Raw genomic sequence first — 16,194 nt, forward strand, 5'->3', positions numbered from 1 at the left:
GACCCGAGCACACGGGAGTTTCAATTTACGGGGCAAGATCCATGCGGGAGGAGGACGGAGCCGGCCAAGAGGAGCGCGAGAGGGTGGAGAACGGAATAGGGTTCTCAACGGGCCTCGACAACGGCTGGTCCCTGGCCGTTGCATCCCTCGGCCATCATCTTCGTGCCAAAACCCGTATCTGCTAGCCCCGCTAACGGCCCTTCCTCGAGAGCTAAACAAACATCATTACTCCTAGCCTTTCTGGATCCCTCCTGCCTCCGCCAGCGACGGCCAACCATCCCCCGGACCAACTCGCAGAACCCGGAGGCTGCAGCCAGCCCTCGTGTCCGCCAAACCCGCCAATGTACACCGACCAAAACGCCGCTCCTGAATACGTAATCCGTCGGTGGTAACACTGATACTTCGTTAAGGGGGAAGCCTTCGGGACTGCGGCGGAGGGAGAAGCGTGAAGGGACGAGTCGATGGATGAAGTTAGACGATGGTAACAGGGGGGTGGGACCGGCGATTCGTGGCCCGAGAGCGTCTGCTCGGTCGATTCGGTTAACGTTTGCTCTCACCATCCGCCGTTTCCTCGGCGTCGAGGGAAACGGAGCTTCGGCGACGCTCCGGGATTTATGGCTGTCGGGTGTACACGGAGCGATTCGGAAATGGGCGGGCAAACTTTCCTACTTGTTCTGGGGACGGGAAAAAATAGCGCGCGGGGTAGAAGTGATTCCCTACTGACTTACGAACGCAACAGGCAGCCATGTTTCGGGAGAACGATGAAGGAGATGATGCACGGGTGTCTAGCTCGGACTCCTTCAGGTGCCATTCTAAAGTATCGCTGAGTGAACACTCGGGACGGAAGGAAATAGAAAGAAACAGGAGAAATAAGACGCAACGCACCCCAAGGCGTCAGATACTTGCCCGTGGGGGAAGCAACCGGGAGTACACTTCGTTAATCCTCCCCCGGCCGCCTTGGGGCTGGTTGATTCACGTTTAAAACGCATCCACGGCTCCACTCGGTTAAACGTTTGTTCCGGCTAACCACGTCCCGCGTCTCGACGAGCTTCCCTCGAAGAGGACCAGACGACAGTCCCCCGGAACGCCCTGGCTACGAACGAGGGAGCGCGACGAACGAACAAACAGCCAGAGACGAGGCCCCGGGTGGGGAATGCAATTTGTTGCTTCCGGGCAGGCGAAGTCCTTTAAAGAAGTGCATCTTATTACCAGCAGCCAGCAGGCAGGCGAGGAACTCGCGCCCCCGTAAATAATGAGCAAGCCAGCCCCCGCGAGCGAGGCAACCGGCTTCGTGTCAGGGAGCGACGGCGTGTCGCTGTTGCTGAGGAGACACAAAAGTGAGCCGCCGCCTTGCCGCGCCGGCCCTGCAATATTATTCGCGACTCGAGACGACGAAGGGTGGCGGCCGGGATGGCGCGAGCTGGAATACATCGGCGACGAGGAAAAGGAGACGGATGCCGCGTCGTTGTTCGTGCCCGTCATTGTCGGCGAATGACAATCGCGCGGAATCGTTTCACCCGGGCGCCAGCGTTGCCTCGAGTTCGGTTTCAATGGAGAATTATGGAATTACAGGTCGAGGGACGTGAATCGATAGCTGGCGCGAGGGAAATCGTTCCGCGTGGTCACGCCACGAACCGTCGAGCTTCGTCGTTCCTCGTCGCTGATTACGCGGTCCCGGGAACCTTCTGGGGACGTCGTTGCACGCTGACAGCGGCAAGAATAATAATCACGGCGACACCTGGTCAGCTGGGAACGAGGGATGCTCGCGCGGATGCACTTTAAAATGTAATCTCGAGGTACTGCGGTCTACCAGATGCAATTCAGAATGAAGTTTTGTTGCGAACTGCTCCGGAGTTGCGGAAGCACGCATTTGTTTCTACGGATCCCCGTGAGTTTGGATACGTGCACGATGGATTTGCTGATTTAAGCGGCTTTTGCAAGGAGGAATTTTCGAAACGCAACAACAGGATAATGGGAACGGAGCGTAATAGGTGGATGTAGTTTATAACTAATATGAGGGAAATAGGATTACTTGGATTAATAATGACCGTAGACAGATTTGTAAATTTAAGCTTATTCGGTTATTTATTCCAGTCGCTTGTTTAGCAAAAATGTCTCTTCATACTATGAAGGTTAACAAGAATGTTATGTTAATATCACTAATATCATATATTGTTACTGAAAATGTTTTGTAGTGCACTATGTAGTACAGGATTAGCAAAACACCCTGTATACCATCTGGCTAACAAGCGTCTGCCGCCCTTTTCGTGAAATATCATAAAATATTTTAATTTAAAAGAGTTGAGACAATTTTAAAATTAGTTCAATATTACAACTCGCATATTTAGTTATTGCTAATTTGCTAGGTGAAAGAAAAGTGAATTGCTTTCAAAGTTGTCTCAAGCCTCTGTGTCTCAAGGTTTTTCAATTTCTTTCACGCAAAATTTGTCCCCCTAGGCTGCAGCCTACTTAGCCTACATGCAAATCTGCCACTGCTAATTTCATAAATTCTTCCAGTTCCATGTTATTTAACTCTTCACCATCCCCTTCCACAAACCCTACCATCTTCCCTTCTCCATAAAGCCCATTTAAAACACCACTGTAATATACATTCCAGATCCTTCAACGAAAGGAATACCAACTAATACCAGTAAACCTGAGTCAAAGCAAGGAAAAAACATCTGAAATGTATTGTCACCTATAATCCTGACAGTGTGTCACAGAGTTAGTTTAAACGTCGTTAGAAGCGGGAAAGCCTCCCCTTCAAAACGAAGTTTCATTCACCCCGATACCGCCCTCGGTTCCTGAGATATCGTCGTGTAAAGTGGAGCGTGATTTTTGCATGCTACTCTATCGCTGTCTCACGCGTACAGTCGGGGCTCTCTCTCGCGCGGCCTCACTGACCTATCACACGCTAGACGGCCTTGCGCTGGTCAGCGACAGACGCTGAGTCAGTACTTTTTTATTGTTTACTACTCACGAGTCTCACGACTCACGACGATTCTACTTCCGCGTAAGAAAGTAGGTCACAGCACTTCCGACGTTGCGGCCGTCATTCGCGTCCCCTGTTTCTTAAACGCTATAATTCCGGAACCATTTGAGATATCGACTTGGAACAAATTGCATATCCAAGGGAATACTTTCCTCTATCAGATGAGCTTATTTTTTCAATTTCGCGCCCCTCCTGGCAACGTTTTACATTCAAATTTAACGTTATGTTATACGAGTTTCGTTGGTTTTAATCAATCACGAAGTACAACCGTGCTATTTATGGAAGATTTTCCAGAGTGGGTGTCATTGGATATGTGGTACAAGTATTGAATAATAAATCGGGTTTAATGCATGTGATTTGGAGAAACTTTTTCTTTATTGCAATTATTAAAGCAGTTCTAATTCTATATTTGCATCATTGTGTCTGTAAAAAGAACAGAGTGCGCTGGCTAATGTTACTAGAATAAATATTTTTCTTTCTCTTTACAGCAAAAAAATCACTGCCTACCAAGGACAAGTACAACTTCACCGATATTAGCACCGCGATATATAATATCCCTCACCTAACCCCCAAAACTTAGTCCACCCTCAACCCCACACATGCTTAAAATGAAACCCCTTTCATTCCACCCCAAATAAACCTCTTCCGTTACAAGAACCAATTATTTCAGCCGAGGCACGCCTTCAGACATTTAACCCGCCACGCACACCTAAAATCCCTGTCTCCGCACCTCGGACCCCCAGAAGACAGCCGACATCGAGTGCGTTAAATTAAGTTACAGCGCCCGCCGATATAATTACGAACACAAAAGGCCGGGACGGTGAACGCCGGGGCTGCTATCAGCCGCAGAAGCGTCTCGCTCGACACGTTATTATCCCGTTCAATTCCGATCAATCACTCGATCGATCTGTCCGACACGCCTCCTTCTGGCATCCTCCGTGGATCTTAAGCGTTCGACACACCGCTCCGAGCCGTCTGACGTGGAGCAAGTCGGATGGCCGGTCTTCTCCCGGCCAATTAATTAACTTAACGACTTGCACGCGAGCCACGTGGCACGCTTTAACGTCCCCAGCGAACTACCTTGAACGCGCGTCGACCGCGCCGACTACCACGGGTAAACCACGCACGCTGCTTTCACTCCGATCGTGGACGAACCTGTACGGCAACAAGGAGTTTCGGTCCCGCGTCTTCGAGCCGCCAGAGGATAATCGCAAGACCGGGTCGACGACCCTCCAGGCCCTTCTCCGATATCATCGGATTAGAGGGGGGTGGCGGTCGTTCCTGGTGCATATAGGTGCGCGAAACCCGCGGAAAAGAGGAAAGAGATGAAACGGGAGATAGAGGAATCAAGGGAGAGATCAAGGGAGAGATCAAGAGAGAGAGAGAGAGAGAGAGAGAGAGAGTGGCTCGGAGGAGCGTGCCGGGGCGAGAGGCAGGGGGGACGGAATGCCATCAGATTTCGCCTCGTTCAATCAGTTTACCCCCATTGTGCTCCGTGTTCCTCGCTTTCGGATTATCGAGGATCGACCGCCGACACTCGGTACGTCGCTTCCCGAAAGGATCGATGCAATCGCTCGAATTATCTTGAACGTTCCTTCCCTGTGATCTCTGCGCAGCCTCCACCGCTTCCAGCATCTGTTACATTGTCCTTTGACAATGGACGCGCGGAAACGTCGGTACCGTACGGGTGGGGGTTGGATTTATACGATTCCACGCGGATACGGCGCGTAATCGTTCGGTACCACGCTCTTTCCAATCGCAGACGCGGTTACTTCCAAACAGACAATTCGATGGATCATCCTTGCCGGATTGATACGCGGCTTCAGAAATCGCTTTTCGGCTGGACTCTCGGTGTCCTATTGTTCTATTGGAATAAGGTACATTTAGTTGAGAGCCATTTCCATTGTGTTTCATCCGCTCGCGGATTTTAAAAGCGTTTCCCGAAGCAACGCGCTTAGCGAGACGCGTGATCGCGTTACGTTTCGGCGAATATTTCAATCTCGGTTTGTTTGAAATAATGGCTCGTTCCGATGATTCCTTGTGCAAGTACGATTGCGGGTAGAACGGGAGGGGGCGTAGAAAATGGCGACCTGAGAGATAGAGCCCGCTCGAAACTCGCGAGCTGTCCGTAAAAAGGAATTATTAATCACGGGACGACAGGAAATACATACTCGGGCGACGTCGAAACGCCTCGTCGATTAATAAATATCAAAAACTCGGCGAAAAGTTCGATGATTTACGGGGGAATAAGGACCGACGGCCGAGTTGGCAAGCTTTCACGATCCCCTTGTAACCAGTAACTATTAATTTCCCCGTAAAATTACCGACGGCCGACGTCTCGGCGAACGAACGGGGGGTGGGTGGCCACTTGACGATGCTGCTGCCTCCTTCTTCGTGGATCGTGCCGATATCCGAGCTATAATCGAGCCGTGGAGGATGAGCTTAATTCGTCGCTAACTCGATACATCGACGGGGCTTGTCAACAAGTCGGGTGGCCCATCATTTAATTACGTAACAAGGCGGAGCGTAATTCGCGGCTCTTCGTTTCTCGGTTGCACGGCCGCCATCGCCAGGGACGGAGACGTAGACAGGGGAAGAACTAGTGGACGGAGGGAGATGAGAAATGGGACCGAAAAATGGGGGAACATTGCCATTTGCCATGTTTTTCGAACATTTTGCTATATAATATAAAACATTAACACTTTTATATTTGCTTTAAGTGTCCTATTGTAACATCGCACCTTTTGTGATTATACTACAAGTGTCAGAATGCGTAAAATTTTTTATCTTTTTCAATATCAATGTTTGGTAGCTACCAAAAATTGGCAAATCACATGTAGAGCACTAACAGTTAACGTTTTACCAATCTAAACTTACATTGACACTCAAATTTGTTTCTTTTTAGGTGCAATGCACTATTGTTTACATTTTTAAAAAAAAAATTCATTTTTTTTAATTAACATTTTTAAATTTGCTTTATGTATTTTATTATAACATAGTAAAACTCCATGAATTGTTTGTCCGTTTCCTTCTTTAATACTTTAAGTAACTGCCAATATTCAGGAAGAATATCAATCGAGTTAGAAAGGGGAATCATGGACGAAACGATTAAAAGTGTACCCCCTTAAGTATGCCGCGTTACTTCAAATTGACGAATCTGGTCAAAAAGCGGGTTCTAAGAAAAATTGAATATACGTGTAAATAAACTATTTTTCTGCTACCTGGCAGCAATGAGTGGATTTAAGCGAAAGTTGTAGATAAGCCCCTTTTGACTTAACACGGCAGAAGTATTATTATTAAAGTAGTCTTTACTGAGGAGTGTTCATCCTCAGCATTAGTTCAACCCCTCCATCCACATTTCTAATAAAATTCTCCTAACCACGAACCACAACAACAAGCATAGAAGCATAGGTTAATCATAGCTATGTCTATTGTTTAAAAATATCGTCACTGAACATGGCGCTAACTGTCCATCACGATTCATACTAGTTCCCCGCGTGATTTCGGTTCGTAGCGTGTCACGGTGCCGCTATGCAAGGCGCCATGTTCCTCGTGGCCGCTCGAGGATCGCTCCATCTGAATATTCAACAGCCTTTTCGCGTTACACACTGTATTCAGCGCTGGTTGGGACTGTCGCACGTGTGCACACGCGTGTGCATGGCGCACGAGCTACCACTTTGCTTGCTGCAAGCTCGCCTGCATAAACACGGTCCACTACCGATAGTGGCTTCCTTTGGCCGTGCCATCGTTTTCGGATCGATGTGGATTACGTATGGACGCGTGTCTACCACGTGGCCACTGCACTTCGATAATGGCAAGAATCTGGGGATACTTTCGGAATAAATGTGGAACGAGGTGACAAAGAATTCTACATAAGTCACCACAGAATACATTCTGAGCAAATGTTAGGGGAGAGATGGACAGTGTTTGGCTGCAGCGTTCGACCTGGGGTTTTCAGTCACAGTGGCGGTGACGGTAGAGACTGCGCCTGCCACTGAGCAGGAAAATGTGCAACTTAATGGCAGAACAACATGTGACAATTACTGTTTCGCCTGGAACGAAGTACTCTCGTCAGAAAGGAGGTCTGAAGATTTTTAAAACGAGCACATTTTAATGTCTCAAGTTAAGACTCTCAACTACCGTTTTAGGTAGTATGAATACGTTCCACGAGGCACCGTCGAATGCAACAGGAGAATTCGATTTTCTACTAAATGGGAACAAGTTCTTCCGTGGATCAGGGGAAACGAATTCATGGAATTGTTTGTAACACTTCAATTAGAATCGATGATATTGCGTTATTGCATTTAACCACCGGAGTGTCTCTGTTATGAAAAGTCGCGCAACTGTAGTTCAAAGCGCGGAGAGATGACTCCGCGGGGATAAATACCGGAATGATTATATTTGTACATTCTGTGTTAATTTACGTCGCGGTAAATTTCTCTGAACGTTAATGATTAAACTTGTTTGTGCCCGCGAGCACGGCACGAGCGTAGCGCGAGCTGCTTTTCGAACGCGGGTAGTTCCAGTCAAAGCATTTAATTTTATCTCTTTGAGGCAAGATATTTGCGGCGGGCACGTCAGAGCGAGATTTCAGAATCATCGTAATTACATAGGGTTTCTTTGGATGGGGAATTGCTTTGCCAGTCCGTGTATCGTGTTTCTATTGCGTTAGATCGTTCCTTGTGAAATATTTTACATACACTAGGCTCGAAAGTACTTCATCACTTGTTATATGTAGGTATGATTGGGGAAAGAGAAGATAGAACGTTTCTCAACATGCCTGTGGACACGCTTGGATATTCCTTAGCACATCGAAATCGTTTTATTTTATTTTGTTATCTTAATAGTGGTTTTCGAAATGCAATTTTATTATTCGATTATTATTGACACTTGTAGTCTTCCTCTGTCTCAGATATAACAGTTGGCAGCAGTACTAACGTTCAAATATACAGTGCCGGACGAAAGAAAGTTTACAACTATTAAAATCGCATAACTTTTTTAGAATTGGTCCAAACGACATGAGTTTTTTTTAGAAGCTAGAAGGATTAGTTTGCTAAGTGACGTGTTCCGTCGTTTTGAAAAAAATGTAATTGGTCGGAATAATAAAAAAAAATAGCATTGGTCGTTTCTTAAACTTTATCTTGTCTGCCTGTAATGACAATTCAAAAAACGCGTTTGTAGATTGAAATAAGTTGTATACATGCCTAAAATTTCATCAAAATCGGTTAACGTTGCTTTGAGCTATAAACGCTTAAAGATCGCAGAATAAGGTCGAAAATCGCGAAATTCTCGAAAGCAGCGAAGTTGTAAACTTTCTTTCGTCCGCCGTTGTAGGGAAATTGAATTATTTTGACCCAAAATCGAGTCACAGATTCTCAATCCTTCTTTACTAATGTATTATTTCGACTGAAATTCCTTCATATATTTAAATAACTAATAATCGTCAATAATAAATAATAATATTACTATTATTTATAATATTTTTAATAATATTACTAATAATATTTTAATATTTTATTTTTTTTTATCGTAGAACTTTAATAAGTTCTTAAAACATTAAACCGTAACAATGAAATAAACTGAGTTTTATTTTTATATGCTCGTTTCTTGTAAATACTATATGATATTGGGCCAATTTCACTCAAATTTACTTATCCGTGCAACTTTACAAGTTTCATTTAAGGGTTAAACGAATTTGAAGCCAAATATTGAATATAAGTTACTACTTAGGATCTGAAGCTGAACAGTTGAACCACATAAAACGCAACAATAATAGCCTTATCTCTGTATGCGAGTGTCAAAATTACACGTATACTAAGAAAAAAGAAGTAGCACTTTTATAAAGCAATAATAATCAACTATTTTTCGTTTCATTCTATTTCGCTCCTTTATCGAACGTAGGTACATATAGCAAGTGATCAAATATTTTTGAACGGTAGTGCAAGGTATTTTTGCTTCTAGATCAATTTGCTTTTCTATTCGTACGAAAAGGGTAGAACTGGATTGGCCAGAGATCCCAAGCACACATTTCTCTTGACTTTTTTCGCCCGCTGGTGGTAGAGATCGAACCGAAAGCGACCAACGAAGTGGAGGGCAACTGAGGACGACCTTGAACTTCTGACCCAATTCGCTGGGCGATTGCGAAGATAAATCTGCAGTCACGAAACACTTGAATAACATTACGCGAGACCAGTGCCACAGGAATGCAAAGAAGCGAACGGACAATATAATCGCCGACAGAGGATTGTAAATAACTTATCCTTCCGTGAAAAGTTCAAAGAGTCAGGCCACTGTATGACCTTCTGTGCTTGCAGGTGTACAATTTATGCCGCAAAGAGGACCGAATTGCTATAATATTTAAATGTAATTAAATATTATTATACTATTATAATCCGGCAGTTTAATTGTATTCAAACTGAATAATTTGGAGATTAGAACAGTTGGATGAATGGGGCGAACAACGAACGAACATTTGGGGCGTGACATCAGTTAATTATAGAAATAATTCAAGTTCATGATGGTTGAAGAGAAAGGACTTTAATTTCAAGAACGAATTACAATTGAGTCAGTTAGAGCGACAACGGACTAAACCACATTAAAAAAAGTTTTTTCCTATTTTATATGACTAGTAGAGCCTATTGGAGTCTGTTATTGCTACTAACTCAATTTCGAAAAAAAATGTGGGTTAGTCCGTTGTTGCTGTCACTGCCTCAATTATCTTTTCGTGACTGAAAGAATTGCAAAATAAATGCAGTGCACAATTTGAACGAACCATTGCGTAACTATTATAAACGAGAGAAGAATATATTTTAATTAATCATACCCAAACAACAGAATATCACTAAAAAAAAATACATGCAACCCCTTCAATTTCAGTAAAAGACCAACGAACGTAGTTCAAACGTCATAAAAATAATTCAATTCCCCCTGTCCAACGTACATCAATGCCCTACTGAATGCCCTGCGGTACATTTCCTCCCACAACAGTGCGACTACGCACGACGAAAAATTCCCACTCACCCCGCGCGCCCCTGCATCTTCGTGCGCAGCGATTTCTCGGAGCACACGCCAGTTTCGCAAACGGAAATCGAATGTGGGTCAAGCTGCTCAACGTTTGACGGCGTCACGTTAACCCATTCCGTCACGAGCAGAGAAAAATAGAAGTAAATATAGAGCACGGAGGAAGCAACGGGCGAGCAGGAAAACACCAGCGGAGTTTCAGACGCGAACGCGAATTAAGAGCGAAACAGAAGAAGGGCAAACGCATCGATGATGGGATAAAACGCGGGGAAGAGGTAAAGTCGAAGGGTAGACGCGTGGTTAGAGATGCGCGAGTAGAAGGCTAAGAGGATCACGTCCGGGGAAACAAGAATGAAGATCAACGGCGGGAGGGGCGTGAAACGGTGGAATAAAAGTCGGCGGTTCGACAAACTGGCGTAAATTTTGTGGACTTGCGGTTTCCGAGCGCTGGCCTGGGCAACGACTGGCTTTCTAATTCGATCGTCCGTATGTCGCTAATGAACTGTTTCTCCCGACGATTGCGCTGGGAAACTCTCTTTGTGGCGAAACGGGCGAGTTAATAAAATTGTCAAACGAACGTCATCGGGGGACGTCGGTCGTGCCGAGTGCTGATTGAACTCTGACATTAAAGCGTGCTTCGAGGTCTCGGGCTCCTCTTACATGTCGTTTTGCCGTACGCGGGCGCTGTTCGAAAGTGGAGGTTAAGGTACTTCTGTGCCACACATAATGCTTGGTAATTGAGGAAAAATGGGAGCTACAGTCGCTTACTTTTACTACTTGCTTGTTTCTACTAAACGGGTTCCCGTTGAACTAATCACGAAAGAGAAACAGGTACGCTATAAGATACTAGTAAATTTCTTATAGAATCTTAGGTACGTAAAGCTACAAAAGCAATTAGGAATGGACCTGCTGGTATTTTGATCTTTCAACATCTACTACTTAGTGGCATTCATCTTGAGAAATGCATACACGTTGAATCGAATTGAATTAGAAACTCCTAGATATATAATACCTAGGCGTTTCAAAATCAATCAGGAATGACACGTGACTCACGAAAATTGAAATCTGTTTGGGTCTATCCGTGGCGTTTCTAAATAGCGCAGGCCTTCGCATTTTTTCTTATCAAAGAACGATCGATTTACCTGGCATTGCTGTGGTCCCTGTCTGTTGGGCGACGAAGCCTTCGGTCTCGGTTTCTTCACTCCCAACTTTCCAGGATCCCCGCCGCCAGGTCTCGACTCCTCGCTGCTACCTGGAACCAAAGAAACAGATTCGTCAGCTGCAAGGTGCATCGCCCGTCGTCGGGCTCCTCTGCTGTACAGTCTACGACAGATCGAACATCCTGATAAATCGAGACAGGCCGCAACGAAAACCACGGCTCGCGGAAGAAGCTCGTTTTCCTCGTCGATCAGAGGTGGAGGGATGAAACCATTATCCGCCCCGGGATCCACGATCCAACGATTTCTTGCGCGACCGTGCGCGAGATTTCGTCCAGAAGCTCTCGCGCCAGCGCCGGTTTCTTCTCCGTTCCGATCGCAGCGGCGAGTTTCTTCGAGGCCTCGACTTATGGAAGATTGATTGCCCGCCGCGCGTCCTTTTTTCTATCCTCGACACAGGATACACTTAATGGCCGATTGGCCCGTCGTCAACATCGATCGAGGCCCCGGGGAAACGATCGAGAGGCGACTGCTGTGTATCGGTCCAGCCGCGTGATTTATAGAGAGAACCGTCGATCTTATTTTAAGGGCACAGAGATCGGTTTCGAGACGCGAGGCTTGGGACGATCTTCCCCAACGAGGAATCATTCTATTTATCGACGTTCCCGCACAGATAGATGCGCAGCTTTCTTCGATATAGGTCGACAGACGCTTGACACGCCAATCACGGACCCTTGAACCTTACAAATCTTCGGTAGAATACTTTTACAAGTGAACCCTTAAATCTACGAACTTCTGGGTAATATTACTATCGTTAGGAATTATATAGAATATCAAGTACAGCATTCAGCCACGAAATATTGTTGCTTGGGACGATACACTCTAAGAAATTCTTTTTGTCTACTAGTTAAGCCTACAACGCTATCGTCACTGCGATAAATGTGTGTAGGGTAAAGGCAGGTACCGGCAAGGATCCAGTTCCTGATCATTTAAAAGTAACTACCGCGGGTTTTTAAACGTGTAAAGGGAAAACTTAACTAAATTTAATTTTTGTTTTTGTATTTTCAGTAAATCTATGTTTGATCTTTAATTTGGTATTAAAAAAGTGCACACATAATAATAATTATTTTATAATTTAACTTTCAAAGTGAAAAATGCAAAGGGAGCAGTTTCTGATCACCTTCACACGTTTTACTATGAGCTATCAAATTTTGCGTATAAATTTCAAAATACTTCACAATTATTTAGTAATTTGTTAGAATAAATTTGCATCATAATGAGCTTATTATTTGGTTTATTTTCCTAAACTGAGCAGGAACTGGGTCCTTGATGGTAATATGGAACATCTGATTTCAAAAACTTGTCAAAAATAGGGCAATTTGTTTTTATTTTAAAAACTGGCCTGAGGGGATGAAGGAACAAATGCATAATCATATTTACATAGTCAAATGTAAAAAAATCCTCGTGTTTTGCAATTATAGTAAAAAAAACTGAAAAGAGTGAAAATTAGCCGTTCGAAAAAATGGGTCCCCATATGGAACACTTAGGAAATTTGTAAAGAAAACTGAAAAATTTTTACTTGTTTTCATGTTCCGACAAGAAATTAAGAATTATACTAAGAAGAAAGTAACTTTATTGGTAAACTATTGTTGACTAATCAAGAACACACATATTTAATGATAGATTATATCAAAATAATACTTTGCAACATACCTTCACTACAATATTTAACTGTTCGATGCATTTTTCAGAAACTTTCACACCCCACGAAAAATATAAACGTTTCTGTTTCAATGATGGTTTCCCGACTGATGCTCAATTGTCAGTATCATCGCCTATTGTGTGTAGGGATCTAAGTATTATACACGATTGCCTGAAGAGTTCGTTATTTCTTTATCGAAATTTTACGAAGTTCCATATTACGTGCCGTTACAGATTACCTGCCTTTGCCCTGTACCAGCATCCAACTGGACCCATGAACCAAACGCATGTTTCCCTCGCCTATGACTCTCCCACAAGTACCTATATTGGTCAGCAATAACGACGCGATCCAGATGAGAAAGGAGGCAGGCGCGGCGGAGTTTGCCCGAAGAAATAGAGGCACGGTGCAAAGTACTCCAGTACGCGAGGACATTTTCAATTATGGCGGACACATCACAAAGAACAAAATGGAGAGGGCCCCTCTCTGACCGGAGATTGTGCTCGGCAAGGCTCATTTCCGGCCGAGGAGCGACGCTGCTCCTCCGATTTACTTTCAACGTTCAAGGAGATACGCTCCCTGGCCAACTTTCTGTTCCGCTGAATCGTTGCTTCCAACTAGCAACACCTGCGGCCATCTTTCTCCGTATCTGGCCGACTTCCTCTTTCATCCTTGTTCCACGGCGTATCTAATTAATGATTGTTCCAAGGGGGCCCCCGTTGTTGGCTCCCGAGCCCCGGCAAGCTCGCCGTGCTTTATTTTCGTGCGGCGCGGCTTCAGCAAGCAACTGCCTCGTTTAGGATTTAATTATTACCTCCGCCCCCGCCGCTGTTCGCCCTTGGTAGCCGAAAGACGAATACGTCTTCGGCTATTCAGGGAAAGGCGCTCTTTTTTGCACCAAAGATTGCGCGAGAAGACGACGGGGAAGAACGATTCTGGGGCGAGGCAGTGGAGCTGAAGAGAAACTACTCGGGGAATGAAATGTAATTGAAGGGGACGATGATGGGGGTCAATTGTTAAATCGAACAGACAAAAGCGAAAGCAGGCTGCTTCATTGTGTCTAACAGAGGGGTAGTGGAAGTCGTGGAAGAGGGTAGGTAGGCGGTGAACTATTATGGCCAGAGTGAACTTGAATTAAACGATAAAGTCTGCAAAGTTCAGTGGCTTTGGAAGTTCGTGAAGTATAGTTTTTCCTTGTAGTGCTTGCTAGAATCACTAAGCAGAATAAAATTACTGGTTTATAGAAGTCCAACCGCGCCGCTTCGTGATTTATTGAACTTTGAGTTTGTATACGCTGACTGTAATAAAAATGCACTAAAAACTAAAAAAGGATTATTTTCTTGTACTATAATTTCGATGGTGTTTTTTCACTTTAAATAAAATCGTGGAGCAGGATATCTCAAAACAAATTCATTTCGACGCTTGATGCTGTATTAAATTGATTCATATTCTGTTATGAAACATCCTGCTCCACGAATTTTTTTAAAGTGAAAAAAAAACACCATCGAAATTGTAGTGCAAGAAAAGAATTATTCTTTAGTTTTCAGTGCATTTTTAATGAAATCGTTTAATATAAAATTCTTTTTTTATATATATATTTTTATTTTCTAGTTTTTAGTGTTTATGGATTTACATTTCGGAGCTCAGACTTTTTTACAAATATCTTTTATGTAATTTGAAATCGCGATGCGACTAGCGACCCGAACTCAGCGGCTTTTTGTCGTTTTCCTAAAGAACACGTGTGGCTGATTTCAAGGATTTGTGGTTATGGATTATATTTATTGATGACTGGGTAATTTATTCACCCCCTCGGGGTTATTTTTTTTTTAAATATAGTATTCTCATGATCTGTTATTAGGAAAACGAGTGGACATTGATTTGCTGGAGTTTCTTTAAGAGAGCAGAATTCTGTAACGTGCAAACTGGACAAAGTACACAGGACCTTTCCTACTGTTGCTCCTCTCAGAATCGTGGAACTTCCTGTGTACGTCCGGAAATCAAGTGACGCAGTAAATAGAGAAGTTTCGCTTCATCAACGTCAGTGAAACGTCTACAGGAAACCTTTCTAGCAAAGGCTTCTTTAGACGATAGGAACACGTTTCATATTTTCGTTGTTCCTTTTCTATTAACAATATATTCCTTCACTGATAAAATACATCACCCTTTTATTTTTCCATTCTCCGTGGATGTTTACTATTCATTTTCTCTCTCCAAACATGCTATTCTACAGCCAATTTTCGAGGGCACAGCAACAGAAATAGTTTCAAAAAAAAAAAATTGTATCTGAATGCATAAAAGGAAACAAAAGAATAGCCTCGTAATTCGATCCGTACTGCCCCCTCTACGGTTACCAAACAATCACAATTAGCCTCAACATCCATAAAATAATCTGTCCCTGAAAGCAAAGATTAAGCACACACTCCGCCCAAACAGCGAAGCACTCTTCTAACCACGCATACACGACGAAGATCCCACTCTAACTCAAATACGCAACGATACTGTGTACATTCATTGAAGACCAGCGAGAATCTGATTTCACCAGAGTCCCGTCCATGTCACACTCCCCCTCTGGCATCTTTCAATTTGCCAACTCGAACGCAAATATCCCAACGGATGCTCGTTTTTCCATCGACGGGGAGCAAAAAGTGGATGGCCGGGGTAGGGGGCGGGTCGCGAAACTTTCCTCTCTTAAAATAAAAGATTCTTCGTCGAAGCCGCCCTTAAGTACACGCCGACCCGTACCCCGGCCCCGACGTCCCGTGAAACTTTTTTCGCCCGTAGCATCCCGGAAGTCAACGGGCGCAGCGACGGGGTAAACAAGTCGCTTTTCATCAGCTCTGGACGGACGGTGCGCGGGCCGTATTTACCGGAAGAGCCCGTGTACTCGTCTCAGCGGCGCAAACATCGATGGAAGATAAATGTGTATACGGGCAACTTTAATAATTTCGTCTTCGGCCCGGGGGGGGGTGGGAGCAACGACGCCACCGTCGACGTTAGATCCCGTCGTATCCGCCGGTTAACGGATTCCTCTCTTTCCACGGCGCTCAGCCACGATCTCCGTCCCGCCGCAATTTAATAAATCAACGGGCGTGTCTTTGATGCGCCACGCATACCGAGGGAATTTGATAAACGAGAGCCGCGTCTCGCGTCTCCTCCGCGAGTAATTCCCTCGAACGGAATTTCCAACCCCCGCGGTGGCATCGATGGCGTTTCGCTGTTTGTATCTGCTCGATGAACCTTCGATCCGGGAGAGACGCGCGAAGTCGCTGGTGGATTCGGGAGTGCTAGCGTAGGGATCGAGTTTTAAGAATTCTTAGCAATTCTGA

At 44.7% G+C, this 16,194-nt stretch overlaps 1 protein-coding gene across 11 annotated transcripts in view; it reads right to left on the minus strand.

Annotated features, from left to right (window-relative positions):
• LOC143368432 (uncharacterized) overlaps window positions 1–16,194 on the minus strand; it is a 539,066-nt gene that overhangs the window by 135,406 nt on the left and 387,466 nt on the right. For all 11 annotated transcript variants that reach the window (XR_013085235.1, XM_076811154.1, XM_076811153.1 and 8 more), the window contains one exon: window positions 11,155–11,264. Coding sequence is in view for 10 of the 11 variants with exons in the window: in XM_076811154.1 (XP_076667269.1) it covers window positions 11,155–11,264 (110 nt within the window). In the remaining variant the exon portion in view is untranslated. The remainder of the gene's footprint in view (window positions 1–11,154; window positions 11,265–16,194) is intronic.

This window comes from Andrena cerasifolii, chromosome 4 (assembly GCF_050908995.1).
Source record: "Andrena cerasifolii isolate SP2316 chromosome 4, iyAndCera1_principal, whole genome shotgun sequence".
NCBI classification, from domain to species: Eukaryota; Metazoa; Arthropoda; class Insecta; order Hymenoptera; family Andrenidae; genus Andrena; species Andrena cerasifolii.